This window comes from Hylobates moloch, unplaced genomic scaffold, assembly GCF_009828535.3.
Source record: "Hylobates moloch isolate HMO894 unplaced genomic scaffold, HMol_V3 SCAFFOLD_2, whole genome shotgun sequence".
NCBI lineage: Eukaryota > Metazoa > Chordata > Mammalia > Primates > Hylobatidae > Hylobates > Hylobates moloch.
Genome location: NW_026652277.1, coordinates 49,079,669 through 49,104,432, shown reverse-complemented (window position 1 = coordinate 49,104,432; position 24,764 = coordinate 49,079,669). Strand labels below are relative to the sequence as shown.

The 24,764-nt window shown below is 43.6% G+C and overlaps 1 protein-coding gene across 1 annotated transcript in view; it reads left to right on the top strand.

Moving 5' to 3' along the window:
• Window positions 1–3,158: 3,158 nt before the first annotated feature.
• The window catches only part of GPAT3 (glycerol-3-phosphate acyltransferase 3), a 71,012-nt gene continuing 49,406 nt past the window's right edge, over window positions 3,159–24,764 (top strand). Inside the window, exons 1-3 of the mRNA XM_032147540.2 lie at window positions 3,159–3,301; window positions 3,599–3,858; window positions 11,808–11,874. Of these exons, the coding sequence (XP_032003431.1) occupies window positions 3,718–3,858; window positions 11,808–11,874 (208 nt within the window). The 5' untranslated portion in view covers window positions 3,159–3,301; window positions 3,599–3,717. The remainder of the gene's footprint in view (window positions 3,302–3,598; window positions 3,859–11,807; window positions 11,875–24,764) is intronic.

Here is a 24,764-nt window from a genome sequence, read left to right as displayed (position 1 = left end):
CAAAACCAAACCAAAACCATTTTGTGGAGTTTGTAATTATTGGAGAGTGTGTGCACTCAGCACACGCAAAGTTGTGTGTATTATCTCCCTTGTGGGGTAAACTTTGGTACAAGGATTTAGCCTTCATTAGTTATCCTGGTTTGAGGAAATAAAAGGAAAATAAGAGTTTTGCCTGAACATATGGTATTAAATATGCCAATATAATATTTGAAGTTTTGCACTCAATATATATAGTTTTTGAAAGCAAGGACTTTGGGCAGCTTTCGGTAGTTGTGTTTTCCGTGTTTTTCTAAACTAGCCAACCATACAGAGGTTTAATTTTGAGAAACCAAGCTCCTAACACTTCTTCATTTATAACCTGTTTTACTGAGTCTCTGTCTCCCAGGCTGCAGTGCAGTGGCACGATCTCCACTCACTGCAACCTCCGCCTCCCGGGTTCAAGTGATTCTCCTGCCTCAGCCTCCTGAGTAGCTGGGACTACAGGCGTGCAACACCACGCGGGGCTAGTTTTTTTGTTTAATAGTTTTGAGTAGAGACGGGGGTGTCGCCATGTTGGCCAGGCTGGTCTTGAACCCCTGACCTCAGATGATCTGCCTGCCTCGCCTCCCAGAGTGCTGGTGTGTCCAGAATTGATGGGTTCTTGGTCTCACTGACTTCAAGAATGAAGCCGCGGACCCTCGCGGTGAGTGTTACAGTTCTTGAAGGCAGCATGTCTGGAGTTTGTTCCTTCTGACGTTCAGATGTGTTCAGTTTCTTCCTTCTGGTGGGTTCGTGATCTCGCTGGCTCAGGAGTGAAGCTGCAGACCTTCACTGTGAGTGTTACAGCTCTTAAGGCGGCACATCTGGAGTTGTTTGTTCCTCCTGGTGGGCTGGCGGTCTCGCTGGCTCAGGAGTGAAGCTGCAGACCTTCACGGTGAGTGTTACAGCTCTTAAGGCAGCGAGTCTGGAGTTGTTTGTTCCTCCCGATGGGCTCGTGGTCTCGCTGGCTTCAGGAGTGAAGCTGCAGACCTTCGCGGTGAGTGTTACAGCTCATGGACCCAAAGAGTGAGCAGTAGCAACATTTATTGCAAAGAGCGAAGGAACAAAGCTCCCACAGTGTGGAAGGGGAACCGAGCGGGTTGCCACTGCTTGCTCGGGCAGCCTGCTTTTATTCTCTTATCTGGCCCCACCCACGTCCTGCTGATTGGTAGAGCCGAGTGGTCTGTTCTGACAGGGCGCTGATTGGTGCGTTTACCATCCCTGAGCTAGACATAAAAGTTCTTCACGTCCCCATCAGATCAGTTAGATACAGAGTATCGACACAAAGGTTCTCCAAGGCCCCACCAGAGCAGCCAGACACAAGAGTGTCGATTGGTGCACTCACAAACCTCAAGCTAGACACAGGGTGCTGATTGGTGTGTTTACAATCCCTGAGCTAGACATAAAGGTTCTCCACATCGCCACCAGACTCAGGAGCCCAGCTGGCTTCACCCAGTGGATCCTGCACCGGGGCTGCAGGTGGAGCTGCCTGCCAATCCTGCGCTGTGTGCCCGCACTCCTCAGCCTTTGGGTGGTTGATGGGACTGGGCGCTGTGGAGCAGGCGGTGGTGCTCGTTGGGGAGGCTCGGGCGGCACAGGAGCCCACGGAGGGGGTGGGAGGCTCACGCATGGCAGGCTGCAGGTCCGGAGCCCTGCCCCGCGGGAAGGCAGCTAAGGTCCGGTGAGAAATCGAGCCCAGTGCTGGTGGGTTGGCACTGCTGGGGGACCCAGTACACCCTGTGCAGCCGCTGGCCTGGGTGCTAAGCCCTCATTGCCCGGGGCCGGCAGGGCCAGCCGGCTGCTCCGAGTGCAGGGCCTGTCAAGCCCACGCCCACCTGGAACTCCAGCTGGCCTGCAAGCGCCGTGCGCAGCCCTGGTTCCCACTTGTGCATCTCCCTCCACATCTCCCTGCAAGCTGAGGGAGCCTGCTCTGGCCTTGGCCAGCCCAGAAAGGGGCTCCTACAGTGCAGCGGTGGGCTGAAGGGCTCCTCAAGTGCCGCCAAAGTGGGAGCCCAGGCAGAGGAGGCGCCAAGAGCGAGCAAGGGCTGTGAGGACTGCCAGCACGCTGTCACCTCTCACTGGGATTACAAGCATGAGCCACTGTGCCTGGTCCATAACCTGGTTTTAATCATCAAGTTATAATATTTTCCGTTCTTAGTGTGGGAGGGGGCTTGTGACAGCTACCTGGCAGTAAGTACTTAAGGCAGACATCTACATTCTTTACAGAGGGGCTTCTCACTTCCTCGGCCCCCCACTTCCTCCACACCCTGGGCAGGGACCATTTTCTCTGCAATATTTGCTATCAGCGCTGTTTCAGTTTAGTTTGCTGGCCCTCTCAGTTTTTTCCAGCTTGAAACAACACCTGAAAAGTACCTGTAAGAGATTTTGGTCGAATTCAGCGGCAATCTGGAAAATCCCTTCTCAAAAACCCTTCTGCTCATTCTTAAAAATAGTCCAGGTCTCGAAGAGAACAGCAATGCAGTAAATAACATACAAGGTTTTGCCCTTCGTTGCTCTGATAAGGGCTGGCGCGGTAGAAGCGCGGAGCCTGAACGCCCAGGAGACACGCGTCAGCTTGGTGAATGAAGGCTTGCGCTGGCCTGGCATTTCTGCTACGCCTAAGCGCGGATAGTGTTGGCTGAATGGTAGGGGAAGGTGTGGTTGGAATCTTCCTCCAGGAAGGGAGTGACAGATACTTAGCCGCAGGGTTTCTGTGCCAGGGAGATGGCGGCTCAGTGGGCTAGGCAACGCGTGGAGAGAGCTTCCTACTCTCGGGATAAGCAAGATTGAGCCCCACAGCTGTAGGCCATGTGGGGAAGGAGGTGTGGAAGCCTGAAGCGGCGTACACGGCTGCCTGGTGCGCTCTGCGTTTTCCTGTCCTTGGAAGCCCTTTCCAAGAGTTCGTTTTACACCCACACACACAAAGACCTCAAGCGTCCCAGATACGTCAGCAGTTCATTCTGCGGGTGAAGAAAATATTGACATTTTTCAGATGAAAACTCTCCTCCTGAAAGGACCTTTGCTGAGTGCTGGGGGAGGCGGGGCGCGGGGAAGAACGGAGACCGCCCAGGAGGCTGCGGCACTCCTGGGCTAAGTCCTGCCAGGGAGCTCCCCCGTTGGGTGACGGAGGAGGTGGGGCGAGGGCAGCGCGCAGAAATAGGGCGCTGGGCGCCCGAGCGCAGCCAGCTTCCAGCACAGCCCGCGGCCCGGTGCCAGCTCCGCCGGCGACCGGTGTGCCAAAGTGCGGTGCTCCCGCAGGGAACCTGGCTCGGGGAGGGCCTCCGTGAGTCATCTGCTGAGTTGTCGCAATCGCCACCCAGAGGAAATCAGGCACCGGGCGGGGCGGGTTTCTGGCTGCGCTCGCGCGCTCTGCCCGCGCGGCGGTGTGCCTCCGCTTACCCGCAGCTCCGACCACTGGCTCGCGCTACCCAGCTCTCCGCACGCCGCGGTGGCTTCAGCCCAGACCTGGGCCGCCAGCGGAGAAAGAGTTAACTGGCAGGGGCGAGGAGGAGCCCAGGGAGGAAGGAAGGATATTGCCGTAATTCTGAAAGTTTTTTTCCTTCCTCTCTTCCCTTCGCAGAGGTGAGTGCCGGGCTCGGCGCTCTGCTCCTGAAGCTCCCGCGGGACTGCCTGGGGACAGGGACTGCTGTGGCGCTCGGCCCTCCACTGCGGACCTCTCCTGAGTGGGTGCGCCGAGTCATGGAGGGCGCAGAGCTGGCCGGGAAGATCCTTTCCACCTGGCTGACGCTGGTTCTGGGCTTCATCCTTCTACCTTCGGTCTTCGGAGTGTCTCTGGGCATCTCCGAGATCTACATGAAGATCCTAGTGAAAACTTTGGAGGTGAGTGCCGGGAGGGATGCAGCCAGCCCCACACCGCTGCGGGCTGAGAACCTGGGGGTCCAGTTCTCAAGGTCAGTGGTCGTGGGTCAGGGGTGTGTGTGCGCGCGTGTGCCTGCGTGCGTGCATTTCTGTTTCTTGCCCACAGCAGTGCGAAAGTCAGCATCTCGGCTTCTTTCGCGGAGCTGGAGGGATCTAGGCTGGAACCACTGGACCACTCTGTTGTTTCTCTGGTCGAAGGCAAAAAATCACTCCACTCCCTGAGCATCGTTATTATTTTACTGATTACAATAACAATGCGACCAACTTTTTGTATCAGAGGATTTGCTTATATCCATTATGCAGTGCAGTTTCCGCTTCACCCACTTATTTTTACAGCCCCAGGTTTCAGAGGTCCTTTTGTGTACTAAGGCATCCTGTTCAGAAAGGCATCATGTTCTTCTTTATGCCCAAGATAAGACACCAATTGCTGGATGGCAGAAAGAAATCTCATTTTATTTTAGTGGAGTCATGGAAATTTTATCTAACCAACAGCACTTGAAATGCCATTGAAAAGATATATATTCTTTGACCTCAGGTCTCCCTACCCTCCCGTTTCCAAATTCTGCAAAGAAAAATGTTAGATGGAAGTGGGCCTGGTAGAGAACAACTGCAGCTTACTCTTAGGGTTTTATTAAGTGTCAAAAGGCTGGGTAGGGTAGGGAGGGCAAGTGCTATCCCCCTTTTACAGAAAGGGAAACTGAGAGTCAGAGATCAGTGGTTTGTTTGAATTAAGTGTTAGAAGCAGGAGTCTTTTTTAAAAAAAATTTTATTATATATAATATATGTGCGTGTGTGTGTGTTTGTGTGTGTGTATATATACATATATAAATATATATACACATATAAATATATATACATATATAAATATATACATATATAAATATATAAATATATACATATATAAATATATATAAATATATATAAATATATACATATATAAATATATATAAATATATAAATATATATAAAAATATATAAATATATAAATATATATATATTTAACATAAGAGACAGGGACTTGCTATCTTGGCTAGGCTGGTCTTGAACTCCTGGCCTCAAGCAATCTTCCTGCCGTTACCTCCCAAAGTGCTGAGATTACAGGTGTGAGCCCCACGCCTGGCCAGAAACAGGCATCTCAACTGAGAAGAGGCCCTGCAGCCTAGTCGTTAGGAGTAGAGACCCTGGATACAGGTGTGCTTAGATTTGGTACCAAAATTGTAGCTCTGTTTCTCAAAATGTGACCTTAGGGAGGTCATCTACTCTTGTGCCTCATTTTCTGTATCTATAAAATAGGAGTAACAATAAGTCCTATTTCCATAGGGTTGTCCAAATGAGTTAAAATGTATCAAGCACCTTAGAAGGCTACCTGCACCTACTATATGAATGCTTGTTGCTATTAAAAGAATAATACGATTACTGAGATTCTAGCATTCCACAGTGCCTTCTAATAAGTTTGGTTCCCATTTTTGTGACCTATTTTCTCTCTGCCCTCAGGATGTGGCTTTATCTGCTCCTCTTTCTCAGCTAATTGGGTGGCTCCCAGGTATACATCTCTAACCCACTGGACATTGTCTTGTACTTGCTAGCCTCCTGTATTGCGCTAGACTCTTGTTTGTGGCTATTTCTTTGCCTAGACTTTGAAGTTGTATGTGATTCTTCATCCTCAGTGCTCATGTTTTTAAAGTTCTATTGTTTCTACTTGGGAGCTGTTTCTCAGTTTTGAACTCTTCTTATTGACTTTACATTCTGAGCTTGGTCACATTATGCTGTGAATTTCTTAACTGCTTCCTACTGTTAGACCTTCAGAATCCTCTCCCATAGCAGATGATCCTCTCCAGCTGGTGTTCCCTCTTTCTCTGAATTCTGGAATGATTGAACTGCTCTCCCATACAGCAATGTCTTTTGGAATTTATACCCTGTGTAAGAATGGTGTAAAGGTAAATCACACCCACTGGCTTCCAGGGGCTCACTCCTGTCTGTTTTTCTTTAGTAACTCAAGGTCAGCAAGGACGGTGCTCAGCTAGTTGCTGTCAGCCTGGCAAATTATTGTACCTGATAGGATGATCTCCAGTCCAGGATCTGACTTTCAGTTTGACAGGCCAGAGATTTTAATTTTTGTCCTTCTGGACAATTCCAGAGCTGAACTCCTTGTCAATCTAACTGTCAAGAATGCCAGTTTTCTAATTCTGGTGGGAGAAACCAGATAGCTTGGAAACCAGGTAGGTGACACATCAGGAACCCATGCTGTCTGCTGAGACTAAGTTATTAGGTCAAAGAGATGCTTGATATATGTGGAATTTGAATACAGATTCATTGTGTGAGCCAGCTCTGATTTGTTGGTTGCGGCTGCCTGGAACTCCTATGTTTGGGAGCATCTGAACTCATCAGGAAAGAGAGCTGTGATCCCATAGTGATTTCTGCTTTAGGTGCAGGAGAGCAGTAACCCAGGATCCTCCATCCTTCAACTAGAACAGTGTTAGATGTTTCAAAGACATTTCTGTTAGACTGGGGTTAATACGGTGGATTGCTTTTCTCAACTATAGGAATACTTCCTTAAGGGATTATGCTGATGTTTAGCATTAGAACATCTTCAGTGCTGGACAAATACCCTGCCTTTCTGTAGATTGCATTCAAGGCCCAGCCCTTGTATCACTCCTTGGTAAATTCTTAATTGATTTAGTTGTTTCTTTCTTTACATTTCATTCCCAAGGATATTCTTTGGGCTCTGATCATAAATTGGATATTTCTCAAGTTTCTTTGCTTATAATTTATGTACCATTTAAAAAGATCATTTAGTTTTGTCTATGTTTACTTTGACAAGTTTTACTGTCAATGGGTGACTTTCTCATGACAATAAACTCAAATTCTAGAAGCTGAAATGTGTGTAGGGTACCCTGTAAATTGCTGATTTTGGTAATTGTTACTTGTTAACTCACTGAGCTTTATGCTCTTCTCTGACCCCTTCTTAACCCACTGGTTCAAGTAATAATCATTTATTGAGCACCTACTTCTATTTTCTTCTGCATTGCTGGGTATCTCTAGATGTATGCATAAGTCACTGATATGGCAAGATACTTGAGGATAAGCCTGAATACTTGGCTTGGAATAAGTTTAGTGATTCTCCAACCCAGTGATTTTCAAGGGATATATGATAATTTGTTGGATACGTATGTTAATATTACAGCTTTATATTCGAGAAAATTGTTTTAGGAATACAAATTATGAAAAGTAAAACTTGGCCAGGTGTGGTGGCTCACGCCTGTAATCCCAGCACTTTGGGAAGCCGAGGCGGGTGGATCACTTGAGATCAGGAATTTGAGACCAGCCTGGCCAACATGGTAAAACCCCATCTCTACTAAAAATACAAAAATTAGCCAAGCATGGTGGTGTGCACCTGTAATCCCAGCAGCTCAGGAGGCTGAGGCCGAGAATCACTTGAACCCAGGAGGCAGAGGCTACAGTGAGCCAAGATCGCGCCACTGCACTCCAGCCTGGGTGACAGAGCAAGACTCCATCTGAAAAAAAAAAAAAAATCAGACTTAAAGCCATTTCTTTTTGGTTAATTTTGGACAGCTACCTTTTTCCCTCCAAGAGGATTTGGAAATTAGGTGGAAAGAGAACTTGATTGATAAGTATCTTTCAACTTTCCTTGGGGGGCAGAGAATGTGGGTTGTTAGAAGCCACTTTTGTACTTTAGGACCATTTTGCTGACAGAGCTGCCTCTTTTGTGATGCCTTGAGACAGACATGTTCTGAGATACCCCTGTAAGAGATTCAGAACATCTGAAAGAGATATTCTGTCTTTGTATTTGGGTTGATCTGATTGGCTAGAGAAGCTGGCATGGTAAAAGAGAAATAGCTATTTATGGGGAGAAGCACTGGACAGTCTGGAAAAAACTGGCCATTTCAGAGGCCTAAAATATGGAATATAGGGAAGAGGAGGCTACTTTGTGGCCTACTGTGTGGTAGGCAGCAGCTACATTATCTCTTTTAGCCTTTATGGCCACCCCTGGTATTGTCCCTGTTTTATTTTTATTTTATTTTATTTCTTTTTGTGAGACAGAGCCTCGCTCTGTCACCCAGGCTGGATGGAGTGCAGTGGCACAATCTCGGCTCACTGCAACCTCCCCCTCCCGGATTCAAGCAATTCTCCTGCCTCAGCCTCCTAAGTAGCTGGGATTACAGGCGTGAGCCACCATGCCTGGCTAATTTTTGTGTTTTCAATAGAGATGGAGTTTCACTATGTTGGTCAGGCTGGTCTCCGACTCTTGTCCTCAAGTGATCTGCCCGCCCTGGCCTCCTAAAGTGCTGGGATTCCAGGCAGGAGCCACCGCGCCTGGCCCTGTGCCTGTTTTAGAGATGATGAAAGGGATGCCCCAAGACGTTAAAGTCTCTTGTCTGATGTCTGAGATGATTACAGTGAGGAAGTGGCAGAACTGCAATTCAAATGTATATCTATCTAGCTGCAAGGCACAGGCATGTTTTTACTTTCAGCGGGGGATCAACCTACAGAAGAAAAGGGTTTTCTAGTGCAAATTCCCTTAGGCACTAAATGTCTGCTTTTTCAACCTTAAACTTAAACTTTGCATATCTTTTTTTTTTTTTTTTTTGAGGCAGGGTCTCCCTGTCACCCAGCCTGGAGTACAGTGTCATGATCACAGCTCACTGTAGCCTCGACCTCCTGGGCTCAAGCAATCCTCCTGAGTGGTGGGGCCCACAGATGTGTATCACCATGCCCAACTAATTTAAAACTTTTTTTTTTTTTTTTTTGTAGAGACAAGGTTTCACCCTGATGCCCAGTTTGGTTCGAACTCCTGGACTCAAGCAATTTTCCTGCCTTGGCCTCCCAAAGTATTGTGATTATAGGCATGAGCCACAGTGTCTGGCCTAAAATTTGCTTATCTTAACACAGTAATTGTGTTATGCATGGTAGACCTTTAGAGCTATCATTTCAGGAGATGGAATGCATTCTGAAACTTGTCTGGTGCCAAAACATGGAGTGCTTTTGAGCAGATCATGCTATTTGAGGAATGTCACTGTATTAGTTTGCTAGAGCTGCCATAACAAAGTACCACAGACTGGTGGCCTAAACAACAGAAATTTATTTTCTCAGTTCTTGTAGCTAGAGGTTCAAGATCTAGATGTCGGCAGGTTTGGCCTCATTCTGAGGCCTCTCTCCTAGGCTTGGATGTGGCTGCCTTCCAGCAAGAAGGTGTAGTATCCTCACGTGGCCCTTTCTCTCTGTGCTCACATCCTTGTGTCTATTTGTATGTCCAAGTTTTCTCTTCTTACAAGGACATCAGTCAGATTGGATTAGGGCCCACCCTAAGGGCTTCTTTTTAACTTAGTCACTCTTTAAAAACCTTATCTGTAAATATAGTCACATTCTGAGGTACTGGGGGTTAGAGCTTCAACATATGAATTTCAGAGCGACATAATTCAGCCCATAACAGGCGCAGAATACCAGCATTTTCCATCATGTGAGCATGGAATAATAGGTCTAGTCTAAGATAACTACTATTTGTATAAAATATAAAATCACTCGCCCACAATGAAAAAAAGTGAGTCTGAGATTAACAATGATTGATTGTTTACAAAATTTTGTTTTAATCATATCTTTGGTTTACTTACAAATGATAATAGGCACTAAAGCTGTAAGTAGAAAACTATGGAAACAGTTACCTCAGTTGAGAAAAGCTGAGTGGTGTTAGTCCAGAGTTTGAGAATTCCTGCACTAAATCCGTGAAAGATAACAGGATGCAATCAGATTAAGACCGAGTCTTATGATTTAGTCACTTGTCACTGGAAGCTGGGAGATTGGCATCTATTTATAGGCTGTTCTCTAAGTGCAAATGGCATGTTCTTGTTTGGCTCTGTGGGTTGTTTTGAAGGGGTCCTGACGTAGTCAGATATCATGTGTTACTCCCTGACCTTGATGTACGTTTTAGGTTATTTATTCTCTATCAGTTATGTTCTTAGTTATTTGAAAAATTTTTTAACCTCTCTAGTCAACAAACTCTTTTGAGCCTAGCAATAACTGAGGTTTTTGACTTGGCATATTAATAAATCTGTCTCTGGGCTGGGTGCAGTGGGTCACACCTATAATCCCAGCACTTTGGGAGGCCGAGGCAGATGGCTCACCTGAGGTCAGCAGTTCGAGACCACACTGGCCAACATAGTGAAACCCCATCTCTACTAAAAATAAAAAAATTAGCCGGGCGTGGTGGTGGGTGCCTGTTGTCCCAGCTACTTGGGAGGCTGAGGCAGGAGAATTGCTTGAACCTGGGAGGTGGAGATTGCAGTGAGCCAAGATTACGCCACTGGACTCCAGCCTGGGCAACAAGAGCAAAAACTCCTTCTCAAAAAGTAAAATAAATAAAATAAAATAAGGTAAAATGGTAGCTCACGCCTGTAATCCCAGCACTTTGGGAGGCTGGGGCCAGTAGATTGCTGAGCTCAGGAGTTCGAGTACAGTCTGGTCAACAAGGTGAAACCTGGTTTTTACAAAAAATACAAAAATTAGCTGGGAGTGATGATGCAGGCCTGTGGTCCCAGCTACTCAGGAGGCTGAGGTGGGAGGATTGCTTGAGCCCAGGAGGTCAAGGCTGCAGCAAGCCCCTGTCTCAAAAAAAAAATTTTTTTTGTCTCTGCCCCTTCAAGGGTGCTTATGTTCAATTATAATTATTACAATACTTTTTAATATAAGAGCCCTTGGGATTCTCTAGAATGAGAGACTTGATAAGTTCACTAGCAGTTTTTGAACTATGAAGTTAATAGTGAATAATTTGGGATATGTGTAAAAAATGTATAAAGAAAAAAATAAAAAATATCACATCTGGGTATATTTCTTTATACTCCTAGGTACATTCAAAACAAAGTGAGAGTTGTTTTCCTGTTCTTAAATTCCCTCAAATCTGTAGATCTTTATAATTATAACATTTTCCTATGCATCTTCATAAGTAACCATGTGGACAGATGATTTTCTGTAGTTAATGATTTCTTTTTCATTCTCTTTATTTATTTATTTATTTTTTTGAGAGAGTCTCACTCTGTGTTGCCTAGGCTGGAGTGCAGGTGCCCGATCTCTGCTCACTTCACCTTCTTCCTCCCTGGTTCAAGCAATTCTGTTTCAGCCTCCAGAGTAGCTAGGATTACAGGCATGCATCACCATGCCTGGCTAATTTTTGTATTTTTAGTAGAGATGGGGTTTCGCCATGTTGGCCAGGCTAGTCTTGAACTCCTGACCTCAAATGATCCACTCTCATCGGCCTCCCAAAGTGCTGGGATTACAGGCGTGAGCCAATCGTGCCTTAGTTATTGATTTCATTGAGTCCTTTCCAGCTTTCCAAGTCTGTGCTGCCTCTTTCTGCAAGCTTATTTCTGATACATCTTTGAGTGTGTCCTACCCCTGAATGTCTAATTTGTTGTGAAAATAATTGTTACACTTTATGCCCTATGTTTAGGCCCTTACATGTGTCATCTTGTTTAATGTGACGGCAACCTTGTGGGATAGGATCTATTATCCTTATTTTACAATGAGGAAACAGAGGCCTATAGGGAATAAGTAATTTCAAACCCAGACGTTCTTGATGCCGTGACCTGTACTCATGCCCCACATGCTTCATAGCCTTTTCAAGGAATAATTTTTTCAGGGCACCAGTGCATGTGAGGCGGTTGAGAAAGGGTAAATAGAGTCCTTTCCACATTTTATTAGGGCATTATCAGTAAGTGATATAAAAGTATACTTGGGACTTGGAATATTGCTGTATCAGAGATTCCCTGGGGTTATCTCTTTAGTTCAGATACTGCCAGAGCTTGATGTGTAATTTCACTTCTGTATAATCATGGTTGAAGTATTTTTATGTTGTGTCTATGGGTCAGTTTAAATTAATATTTCTTGTTTTTGAACAGTGGGCCACAATACGAATTGAAAAAGGAACCCCAGAGGAGTCGATTCTTAAAAACTCTGCTTCTGTTGGTGAGTTTTCCTTTTCATTATGATTGTTACCATATTCAAATTGGGTAGATGTAAACCTACCCAATTTGAACTTGAAATATGCAGAGAGCAGTGTGTTCTATAGGGTTTGGATCTTTCATAATTCTGTCAGTGTAAAATAGCAGCTGCCAGAGTTTTCATGGACTTTTTATTGTAAAGGTGGTAATATGTGTTAGCTCATCTATGTGTCCTTATAGATATTGTTTTCCTTTCTAAGGGCATGTGTTTGAAGATGGCTGTCCATGGTTTTAAAGACGTAGTCAATGGCCAGAAAAAGAAAAAGAAAAAGGCTAATGGGAGTCCCTGGGAGTTAAAACGTATTATTGAGGTTTCGTTAACCAGCTTGTGATTCTCAAAGTATGTTCCTCAAAATACTCTCTTCTGCTGAAGGCTAATTGGTAATACATGAAATAACAAATAATTTTCTTGTGAAATAAGCTTAGGAATCATCACATACTATACTTTCCTTTTGGAGAATACTATTGCATACTAATAAAGGCTCAGAAAAGTCCTGCAATAAAGAAACGTGCTTGACCAGGTGCAGCGGCTCACGCCTGTAATCCCAGCACTGTGGGAGGCTGAGGCGGGTAGATTGCTTGGGCTCAGGAGTTCAAGACCAGCCTGGGCAACATGACGAAACCTCGTCTCTACAAAAAATGCAAAAATTAGCTGAGTGTGGTAGTGCGCACCTGTAGTCCTAGCTACTCAGAGTGGGGCTGAGGTGGGAGGATCGCTTGAACGCTGGAAGTTGAGGCTATAGTGAGCTGTGATCATGGCCACTGCACTCTGGCCTGGGCAATACAGTGAGACCTCATTTTTTTTTTTTTTAAAGTCAAACTATCAAATACTTTATTGGAAGAAATTTATCTTCTGGAAGCTTTTCTAAAAGGAATTGTAGAAATTGTGTTCTATAATGAGTTTTGGAAATAACAAAATATTTGACTGAAAACATTGAAGTATTTTTGTATAATCGGATTATGATTTTCAAATGATTGAAGCAACTAGTAGAGCTTCATGGTGTATACTTAAACACCAAAATATTATCACCAATCACATTTTTACCAAGTCTGGATATTTCTGGCTGTATTTTATCCTTTTTTTTCATTGCCAGATACCTTCTCTGAGATATAGCAGATCTATCATTTAAAAAAATTATTCTGGGTTCATTTAAAAATGTATGTCCTTATGATTTAAGGAAAGAACAAACTTTGTTGCTGGTTTTCTGTTGTGCTTGGTGAGACTTTGAGCTGTTGATCTGGAGAGAAAATCAGTGGGCCTTAATAGATTGGGGTGATTGTGGTACGTTTTGGGCCATGAATTTTAATTTAATTTAATTTTCTTATTTAAATTAAATTAAATTAATTAAATTTTCTGCTTTTGAGACAAAGTCTCACTCTGTCCCCCAGGCTGGAGTGCAGTGGCGAGATCTCAGCTCACTGTAACCTCTGCCTCCCAGGTTCAAGTGATTTTCCTGCCTCAGCCTCCTGAGTAGCTGGGACTACATGCGTGCGCCACCATGCCTGGCTAATTTTTGTATTTTTAGTAGAGACGGGGTTTCACCATGTTGGCCACGCTGGTCTCAAATTCTGACCTCAAGCGATCCTCCCACTTTGGCCTCCCAAAGTGCTGGAATTACAGGCATCAGCCATTGCACCTGGCCGGGCCATGAGTTTTAAAGGACACAAACGATTTTAATTTGGCAGGTGATGGGATTAAAAAATCAGTAGATGAGAGGGTCCAGTAGCATGGGTTTAGTTTTTTTTTTTGAGATGGAGTCTCGCTCTGTCACCCAGGCTGGAGTGCAGTGGCGTGATCTGGGCTCACTGCAAGCCCCGCCTCCTGGGTTCATGCCATTCTCCTGCCCCAGCCTCTCAAGTAGCTGGGACTACAGGCGTCCGCCACCACGCCTGGCTAATTTTTTTGTATTTTTAGTAGAGACAGGGTTTCACCGTGTTAGCCAGGATGGTTTTGATCTCCTGACCTCGTGATCCACCCACCTCGGCCTCTGAAAGTGCTGGGATTACAGGCGTGAGCCACGGTGCCTGGCCTAGTTTTTTTTTTTTTTTTGGCCTATACAGAAATGAGAACTTTTTGAATATTTACACTTGTTGGATTACTATTTTTATTGTAATCTTTGTCAAATATCTGCTTTTTCTGTTTTTGATCTTTGTTTTTTCCATGGTGTCTCCAGGAAAGAATGGAAGTGAACGGGAGGAGAAAATAGAAATCATAATATTTTAGAGTAATGCTGATGCCCGCAAAATTTGTCATATTTCATTCAGAGTGTCTACCCTTCCTTGTAGCCTGTGAAATTGGAAATTGACTCTCACAGTTATTGAACAACTGCAACATGTAGGGTTGACAAAGGAACCAAAGTTGATTAAGACATGGTCCCTGTGGGGAGATAGGCATTGGACAGACCACTGTGATAAATACTGAAATAGGTGCATAAGCAAAGGACAGTGTGAGATCTAATTTCGGCTCTGATATGTACTGCTTTCATCTCTGCTAATCCCACAACTGTGCATGGTATGCAAGTCTGCTCCCCTCCTGACTTCGTGCTTGGGTATCCAGGGGTACTTAGTACCAGGGGTATTAAGTAAGGGGTGTGTGCCCTGTTGATAAATACTAGTATTTGGAGTCATCTGAGAAGTAGTGTTACAATCCTAGACAGACTGATAGCGGGTGATGATGAAACATTGAGTACTTGTGTGCTTGGCTGGTGCAGTTTTTGGCCTTGAGAGCACCACGTCTCTGTACCAAAGTTTAGGCAAGGGTCACAGGCAGGCCAAGGACCCCAGGAGTGTGGGTACAATTTTGAGATGTGTCTGAATGATATAGTCCTGAAAATAGATTTTGAGGAGCTGAGAGGGAGAGTTATGCTTATTTTCTGCACTGAAAAACTTCCTTCTGCTGCTCTTTTTTTTTTTTTTTTTTGAGATGGAGTCTTGCTCTGTCGTCTAGGCTGGAGTGCAGTGGCAGGATCTCAGCTCATTGCAAGCTCCGCCCCCTGAGTTCACGCCATTCTCCTCTCAGCCTCCCAAGTAGCTGGGACTACAGGTGCCCGCCACCACTCCCAGCTAATTTTTTGTATTTTTAGTAGAGATGGGGTTTCAGCATGTTAGCCAGGATGGTCTCGATCTTCTGACCTCGTGATCTGCCCGCCTTGGCCTCCCAAAGTGCTGGGATTACAGGCATGAGCCACCGTGCCTGGCCTCTGCTGCTCTTTCATTTAGTGAAACACATTTTTTTTTTTTGAAATGCATTTCAAGTCTCCCTTCCCAGTTAAATCCCTCTTGCATTGTATTTCTTCTGTGCTTTTATTGAATAAGCCAGCTGAAAGCTGAGCCTAGGAAAATTATTATCTTTGTGGTTAAATAATTCTCTTCTGTCTTTAGCCATATTCTGCTGTGTCTTTTATTTAAAAGCTATTTAATTTATTGAGCTTCAGATATGATTATTGGTAAATCTCATTAAGAAGCTCTGTTATTGCACTTTCACCTTCCTCTTCTTCTTCTTCCTTTTTTTTTTTTGAGATGGGGTCTGGCTGTATTGTGCCAAATTCCTGGCCTCAAGCAATCCTCCTGCCTCAGCCTCCCAAAGTGCTGGGATTACAGCCATGAGCCATAGTGCCGGGCCATACCTTACTCTTCTAAGCTTAAGGACTTTTCGTCATTGTTAACACAAAGAAAAAAGTAAATCTTTTTCCCCACTTCAAGTAACTGTTATTCTGAGCATTAAACTTCAGTGGAGAATATAGTTACCCTTCTACCTTGGTTTTGTCCCCTGAAAGCAGAAGTGCTAGAGCCACAGCATAGAAGGCTAGGACAAGAAAATACAGGAATAATAGCTTGTTTGCTTCTTTTTATCAGTTGTGCTTTGGTTGCTCCAGCCATAGGACAAATGCATCTCCTTGGACCCTGGGACTTGGTCTGACTGAGATCTTAGCAACTTTTATTTTAGCCTGTTTTAAATATACAAAGGATCGTTTGACTTTTAAGAGGCACCAGCCTTCCTCATTGGGCATCTGATTTCCAGGGATTATGATGCTGTTAGGTCTGAGTTTGAATCGGTTCATAGCTTTGATAGTAATTGTGATTAATATTAGTAATTATGTAATTTCAGTGACTCAAGATGAATTCTACTCTAATTGCATTATGACACTAGGACATTTCGAATGATTACCATGAAAAGTCAGCAAGCATGAATAAAGGCCTGCATTTACCTGGGAGTGAGTCATAAACACCATAAATACATAGAGGCGGTGGCTTGTCCTTTTGGCATTGTTCCCTTCGAGGGTGATGCTGGCATGACTCAGCATTGTTGGCCACAAAGTGCATGGAACCACTGCAAGGCTTACACCGTGCCCTGCTCCAGCAGCACCACACATGAAGACTGTGGTCGCATGGCCTGCTGTTGATTTAGCCCCAGTGTTAAATTTCTCTCTGCCTTATATCTCATGCCCCCAAGTCTCTGCCCCTTTGCCTACCTAAACACTCAAAAAGGAGAAGGTACTAAGGTGAAATTTCGGTTGCTATACCTATTTGGAGAGAATTCAGGTTGCCTAACATGGCACTCTAATTTTACTTTGGGAATTGTTTTCTGTGAGGCAATTGACTAACTACTTGAAATCCTGTATGCATTGGCTATATGAACATTAATAAAATCTTATATGTTCACAGAAAATATGGGATCATATTTTGTGACAGAAGTTTGAGAAATATCAAGTCAGGTGGGGTCATGCATGCCTGTACTCCCAGATACTTGAGAGGCTGAAGGGGGAGGATCTGGAGTTTGAGCGTAGCCAGGGCAAAATAGTGAGACCTATCTAAAAAAAAAAAAAAAAGAAATTTGAGGAATATTTTATATACTTATTTTGTTTTGGACAGGCCATTTTTGATAGTTTAAATTAGCTAACTTGATTTAATGGTGTAAACTCTGTGAATACAAACCGATATGTGTTGCCCTCAATAATATGAAGTATAATGCATCTAATGGGGTTATCTTATTGATAAAATACAGGAAATTGTCTAGCTACTTGTAGAGAGCAACATAATCCAGTTATGGGGTTGGAAGGATTATAGGCTGAGGCTTTCTTTTTTATTTTGCATGTGTGTGTGTATATGTATGTATATATATATGAAATATTATGTATTAGTATGAGAAATATATAGTATTAATACATAATATATATTATTATTATTAAGACAGGGTCTCACTCTATCACCCAGGCTAGAGTGCAATGGTGCAATCTTGGCTCACTGCAACCTCTGCCTCCCAGGTTCCAGTAATTCTCCTGCCTCAGCCTCCTGAGTAGCTGGAATTACAGGGGTGTGCCACCACACCTGGCTAATTTTTGTATATATTTATTATTATTATTATTATTTTTGAGATGGAGTCTGGCTCTGTTGCCGAGGCTGGAGTGCAATGGTGTGATTTCGGCTCACTGCACCCTCTGCCTCCCAGGTTCAAGAGATTCTCCCATCTCAGTCTCCTAAGTATCTGGGTTTATAGGCATGCCCCACCACACCTGGCTAATTTTTGTATTTTTAGTAGAGATGGGGTTTCACCATGTTGGCCAGGCTGGTCTCAAACTCCTGACCTCAAATGATCCACCTGCCTCGGCCTCCCAAAGTATTGGGAGGTGTGAGCCACCACACCCAGCCCATTTTTAAATTTTTAAATAGAAATGTGGTCTCACTATATTGCCCAGGATGGTCTTGAACTCCTCAGGATGGTCTTAAGTGATTCTCCTGCCTCGCCCCCCTCTGGGTGCTAGGATTATAGGTGTGAGCCACCATGCCCAGCTGAGTTTTTCTTTTTCTTTTTTTTCAAATATATTTTAAAGAATTAAAAAAATGTACAGATAGGGTTTCATCATGTTGCCCAGGCTGTCTTGGAACTCCTGGGCTCAAGCAATCCATCTGCATCCGTCTCCCAAAGTGCTGGGATTACAGCCATGAGCCCCCACACCCAGCTGAGTTTTTCTTTAGCATGGCCAAATGTCCCCCTGCTTGCATTAGTCTATCCCTATTTGTGAATATTGTGTCTGATGATGATGATGATGATGATGATGATGACAATTTTCGAACACACACAAAAGTAGAGAAAATAGTCAATGAGCCCCATATCACGAGATTCGACATTTGTCAAGATTTTGCCATGCTTGATTCATTTATCAACCCTCTCATTTTTTTGCTAAAGTTTTAAAATTTAGACACAAAATCTCATGTCTTTTAATGCATAAAGGACTTTTTCAAATAACCACAATGCTATTATCCCTTTAGCAAACAATAATTTCTTAATATCATCTAATATATTATCCATATTTAGATTTCCCTAACAGTCTCAAAATGTTTTTATAATTGATTTGTTTGAAATGAATTTCAGTCATGGTTCACAAAAACATTTGTTTTTTAATTTTTTGCAGTGCTTTAAGTTGGAAATATGAAAGTTTTTGTGGGGGCAGGGGTGCAGTTTTATTTCTTGGAAGAAAAATTACTTAATAGCAACTGATTCTGATAAAACTCACTAGAGTACCGTGCATTTTAATCTTTACATCTTAATGTAGCTCCGTAGAAGGCAAAAGTTTGATTGTTAGGTTAGTCATCTGTGTTTCTTTTATATACAATATTATAAAAATTTAGTTCAATCACTTTGGAGAGCAATTTGGCAATACCTAGGAAAGTTAAAGACCAGAAAATTACACAACAACCCCACAATTCTACACCTCCTAAAATACCAAATGTACCCAGAGCCTCAGCATGTATGTATTAGGTGACGTGTTACAAGTGTTTACAACCAGTGAAAATGTGGAGACAATCTATCAGGAGGAAAGTTAATATGTAAGCTGGTTTATTTATACTGTACAGCAGTTAAACTGAATTAACTGGACTTATGTGGAAAGAAAAAGGAGATGAATTTCAAACCATATTGAGAGAAAATAAAATATATAGTATAATAACATTTATTTAAAATTTAGAATCACAAGTAGATACTATACATTTATGTGAATATATAATATATGCATGGAAATTATATATACTATAGGGCAGTATATTGCGCCTGGCTGGGACAGGTTATCTTCAGGAGGGAAGGCAAGAGGTGGTGAGGAGGGGCTTTAACTGTATTTATAATTTTTTTCTTTAAAATATACCTGGGCTGGGCACAGTGGCTCACGCCTGTAATCCCAGCACTTTGGGAGGCTGAGGCGGGCGGGTCACAAGGTCAAGAGATCGAGACCATCCTGGCCAACATAGTGAAACCCGGTCTCTACTAAAAATAAAAAAATTAGCTGGGCGTGGTGGTGCGCACCTATAGTCCCAGCTACTCGGGAGGCTGAGGCAGGAGAATCACTTGAACCTGGGAGGCAGAGGTTGTAGTGAGCCGAGATTGTGCCACTGCACTCCAGCCTGGGAGACAGAGTGAGACTCCATCTCAAAAAAAAAAAAAATCTATTTATTTATCTCTCTATCTATCTGAAGCAAATATGGCAATGAGTATTTTTTTTTCTTGTTAAACTCATTTTTGGGGGTTAAATTTATATTGTAAACTTAAAAAATAGAAAACCCCAACCAAATAAAACATCAGTAGTCATTCAGCTAATGTTTATTCTGACAAATAGAACTAGTTATATATGAATGGAAGATAGGTACCTTCTTGGGGTGTGATTTGATGGTTATCTGCTCCAAAACACAGCTCCATTCAGCCTGACCAGTACCTGGAATTTAAACTTAAACCTATGGAACAAAGGAGTTTTTAATAAAAATACATTACCTCTTAGAGCTAGCTTTCTCAACCTCAGCACTACTGATACTTTGGATTGGGTAATTCTTTGTCATGGGCAACAGTCCTGTACAATGTGAGATGTTTAGCAACATCTCTGGCGTCTACCCAGTAGATAACAGACAGTAGCACATTCCCATTCGTGACAACCAACAATGTGTGCAGACATTGCCAGCTGTCCCCCGGGGGCACTTCTCTCTCTTTTCCTCACCCTACCCCTGCTCATTTTTGAATCACTGCTCCTAGAGAAGAATGCATTAGTGTATTGGCCCCCACTATCATTAGCATGATTTTAGTTTTCTAACAAATAGGCCCTTGAAGGAGCAGAATTTGATTCTACAGTTTTTGGTGGTTGATTTGGGGAAGAATGGAATGACAAAGTAAGGCATAGGTGGGGGTGGTTAGATGAGCAGCAGGGTTAGCAGATGGTGGAAGAGGAGGCAGGTTCCTTAAGGAAAGGTAGAAAGCAGACAAAGAAATCTTCCTTCAAACTTTACCTCATAATCTAATGAGAATATACTGGTCTATTTTGGAGGGAGCTTTACTTTAAAGTGGATTAGAGACTGGCATATAACTGTGCTTTATGGACTGAATGTCTATGTCCCCCCCTTCCCAAATTGATATGTTGATATGTTGATATCCTAACACCCAAAGTGATGGTATTAGGAGGTGGGGCCTTTGGGAGCTAATTAAGTCATGAAGGTAGAACCATAATGAGTGGGATTAGTGCCCTTATAAATAGGGGCCCCAGGGAGTTGTCTAGCCCCTTCCACCATGTCAGGACACAGTGAGAATATAGCCATCTGGAAATCGGAAAGAGAGCCCTCACCAGAACCTGACCCCACTGGCCCCCGATGTTGGACTTCCAGCCTCCAGACCTGTGGGAAAAGAAATTTCTGTTTTTTGTAAGCTACCCAGGCTATGGCACTTTGTTATCGCAGCCTGAAGTGACTAAGGCAGTGCTCTAAACCTCTGAAAGTAAATGACTTAGCATTTAACTTTGACCACTGATGAATGAGCAGGATGAAGTGGTTCTGGCAGGAAATGAGAAGGTAAAAGGTCAGATCAGAGCTATGGTCTTGTAACTGCATTGTGAAGTGATGGGTGTGAAGAGAGGGAATTAAGCCTTGAATCACAGAAAGGAAGGCTCCCATCTAAGGAAACTAGCTAGGACATTCATAAAATGTCTTGAATTATTTTTTAGATTATTTTTCTTTTCAAATAGTAGTAACAACGTGGATAGTATTCCTATGCCTTACCTCTATTTTCAGTGAAACTAGTTAAAAAAAATGTAACTAAGCAGTTTTAAAATTTTCTGTCTCTAGCACTAACTGCTGAAGGTTTGGCTGGTGATTTAGCTGCATTAGTCCAAAACCCCTCAGCAGCTTGGAAGAGGGTACCTGCATCTCAGAGTTGTGGAGGTTTGAAAAACTTGAGTGAGGACTGAGATTCAAAGATTATTTGAGGCCGGGCACGGTGGCTCACACCTGTAATCTCAACACTTTGGGAGGCCGAGGCAGATGGATTGCTTGAGCCCAGGGGTTCAAGACCAGCCTGGGCAACATGGTGAAACCCTGTCTCTACAAAAACTACAAAAAATAGTCAGACATGGTGACTCAGGAGTCTGAGGTGGGAAGATCTCTTGAGCCCAGGAGGTCAAGGGTACAGAGAGCTGAGATTGCACCACTGCACTCCAGTCTAGGCGACGGAGTCAGAGCCTGTCTCAAAATAAATAAATAAAATAAAAAAAAGAATAAATAAAGTAAAATAAAATAAATTATTTGAGAGGGAGAAGATAATAGGATCAGACAATAGTCCCTTATAGTCAATTCAAGAATACATAGCCTTTTATTTATTTATTTAGGGAGACAGGGTCTCCCTCTGTTGCCTAGGCTAGAGTGCAGTGGTAAGGATCACTGCTCACTGTAGCCTTGACCTCCCAGGCTCAAGCTGTCCTCCCACCTCATCCTCCTAAATAGCTGGGAGACTACAGGTATGCACTACCAAGCCTGGCTAATTTTTTCCTTTTTGTAGAGGCGGAGTCTCATTATGTTGTCCAGCCTGGTCTCAAACTCCTGGGCTCAAGTGATCCTCTTGCCTTGGCCTCCCAGAGTGCTCAGATTAAAGGCTGGCTGCCTTATTTATTTAGGGAAGTTCTCTTCACTGTTGATAGGAGCAGACCTTTTAGCCAGTATCTACCACATTGAAAATCCAGCTTGTCATTTTAGAAGTATTCCCCAAACCAGGCTCCCCACCCTCTGCATATCTCTTGGTCTCTTTATTCCCCAGAGAAAAATCCCAATCAAAACCCCAAAGCTTCTTTCTTTTGTTTCTTTTAGGCAAGAACCTGTCAATAATAATAATCATAGTCACCACCATTTGTCAAACATTGGCCCCACTGTTCCAAATTATTTATTATATATGAGGGGGTCTTGTTAATCATGATTTTACTTGCTCTACATTGCATGGCTGGTCAAAGGCAGATTGAAAAGAATCCCAGTTTGTCTGTTCTACTCAAAAGCCCCTGTTACCACTTTCTACTACTCTCTTACTATGCCTTCCTTACTAGCTCCTCTGGTCCATACTTTCTGATTCTCCTCTTGATGTTTAAGGTGACTCCTCTTCTACACATGGAATGGAATGGAAGCTCCCTCTTTTTTTTTTTTTTTTTTTGAGATGGAGTCTTGCTCTGTCACCTAGGCTGGAGTTCAGTGGCATAATCTTGGATCACTGCAACCTTTGCCTCCGGGGTTCAAGTGATTCTCCAGCCTCAACCTCCTGAGTAGCCAGGACTATAAGTGTACGCCACCATGCCTGGCTAATTTTTGTATTTTTAGTAGAGACTGGGTTTTGCCATGTTGGCCAGGCTGGTCTCGAACTCCTGACCTCAGGTGATCCACCTGCCTTGGCCTCCCAAAGTGCTGGGATTACAGGTGTGAGCCACTGCGCCTGGCCTCTTCTGAGAGTTGGCTTTGTCACTGTGACATAATAAGAAATATGTATTGGACTTCTGCTCCCTCTCCCTTTCCTGGCACATAGGTCCTAAAACCTTTGGCACCTCTGCAGTGATAAGTGATAGTGTCTTTGTGTATGCTGATGAGATGACTGGTGGCTGGGAGCTCCTGGATAGCCTCAGGATGGTGGCTGATTGCCAGGGGAGCTAAACATGTGATTACAGGGTTGGAACTTTCAGCTCCCCTCCATATTGCTCTCCAAAGGGCAATGATTTAATCGATCATGCTGATGTCATGAAGCTTCCATAAAAACTCAAAAAGACACGGTTTAGAGAACTTCCAGGTTGTTGAACACACCCAGGTGCCTGGTGGGAGGTGCACCCCAGCTTCATGGGAACAGAGGCTTCTGTGCTAGGGACCCTTCTGAACCTTGTCGTCTGTGCAGTCTTCATCTGGCTGTTCATTTGTGTGCTTTAAAATATCCTTTGTAATACATCAGCACTAGTAAGTAAAGTGTTTCCCTGAGTTCTGTGAACCATTCTAGCAAATGACTGAACCTGAGGAAGGGACTATGGGAATGCCCAATTTATAGCTGGTAGATCAGGAGTACTAAAGGCTTGGACTTGCAATTGGCACCTGAAGTGGAGGAGGTCTTGTAGAACTGAGCCCTTCATCTGTGGAATTTGACTCTAACTCCAGGTAGATAGTGTCAAAATTTAATTCAATTATGGGACATCTAGCTGGCGTTGAAGAATTGTTTGGTGTGGGAGAAAAACCCACACATCTGGGGTCACAGGAGTGTTCTGTGTTTTGGTGAGAGTATAGTAGAAGAAAAGTCAGTATTTTTTTTTTTTTTTTTTTTTTTTGAGACGGAGTCTCGCTCTGTCGCCCAGGCTGGAGTGCAGTGGCGCAATCTCGGCTCACTGCAAGCTCCGCGTCCCAGGTTCACACCATTCTCCTGCCTCAGCCTCTCCGAGTAGCTGGGACTACAGGCGCCCGCCACCGCGCCCGGCTAATTTTTTTGTATTTTTAGTAGAGACGGGGTTTCACCGTGGTCTTGATCTCCTGACCTCGTGATCCGCCCGCCTCGGCCTCCCAAAGTGCTGGGATTATAAGCGTGAGCCACCGTGCCCGGCCAAAAGTCAGTATGTTTTTTTCTTATTATATAGTCACTTACCAGGAAGCTCCTAACAGTTTGTCCTCAAGTCATCAATGAAATTTTTGAAGAAACAAATCTATTAAGAATATTTAGCGTTTCAATCAAAGATACCATTCGTAAATGCCAAACCACAAGGCTGACATTTTAAGTGAATTAATGGTTCATTCGACAGTGGAGTTTTATAAATGCTTCTGTGTTGTGGGATTTCTTGTTTAATCAAATTAGCTATATCCAAATCAACAGAGTTAATGTGGGCTGCCAGCCAAGATGTGGGTCAACTGTGTGTCAACTGTGTGTTGAGTTGTTAAAATGTTAGTCGTTAAAATGGAACTCTGTTAAGACCATTCTGGCCAACATGGTGAAACCCTGTCTTGACTAAAATACAAAAAAATAGCCTGATATGGTGGTGCACAGCTGTAATCCCAGCTACTTGGGAGGCTTAGGCATGAGCATTACTTCAACCCAGGAGGTGGAGGTTGCAGTGAGTTGAGATTGCACCACTGCACTCCAGCCTGGGTGACACAGTGAGACTCAGTCTCAAGGGAAAAAAAAAAAGAAAAAGAAACAAACAAACAAAAAAGGGAACTCTGCCTGTTATTCTCAACACTGTTTTTTTTTCAGTGCTAACTGACAACTGATTAGTGTCCTCAACTCCACCCCATCCCCATTTATGCATTAAAATTCACAGTTAATTATGTGGCTAATATTTATGTTTGGGGTTAAAATTTTCCTATTTTGTAATCAGCATTGATTATTTTGTAAGGTTTTGGAGGACTACTGGAATATGTAATGATGAAAAAAGAAATAGATTTTCTCATCTACCTTTCTCAAAAAAAAAAAAAGTAAATCTATTGCTTCTAGCCTAGTATTTGTCTTAGTCCACTCAGGCTGCTATAACAAAATACCATAGAGTGGGTGGCTTATAAACAACAAACATTGATTTTTCACAGTTCCAGAGGCTGGAAAGCCCAAGA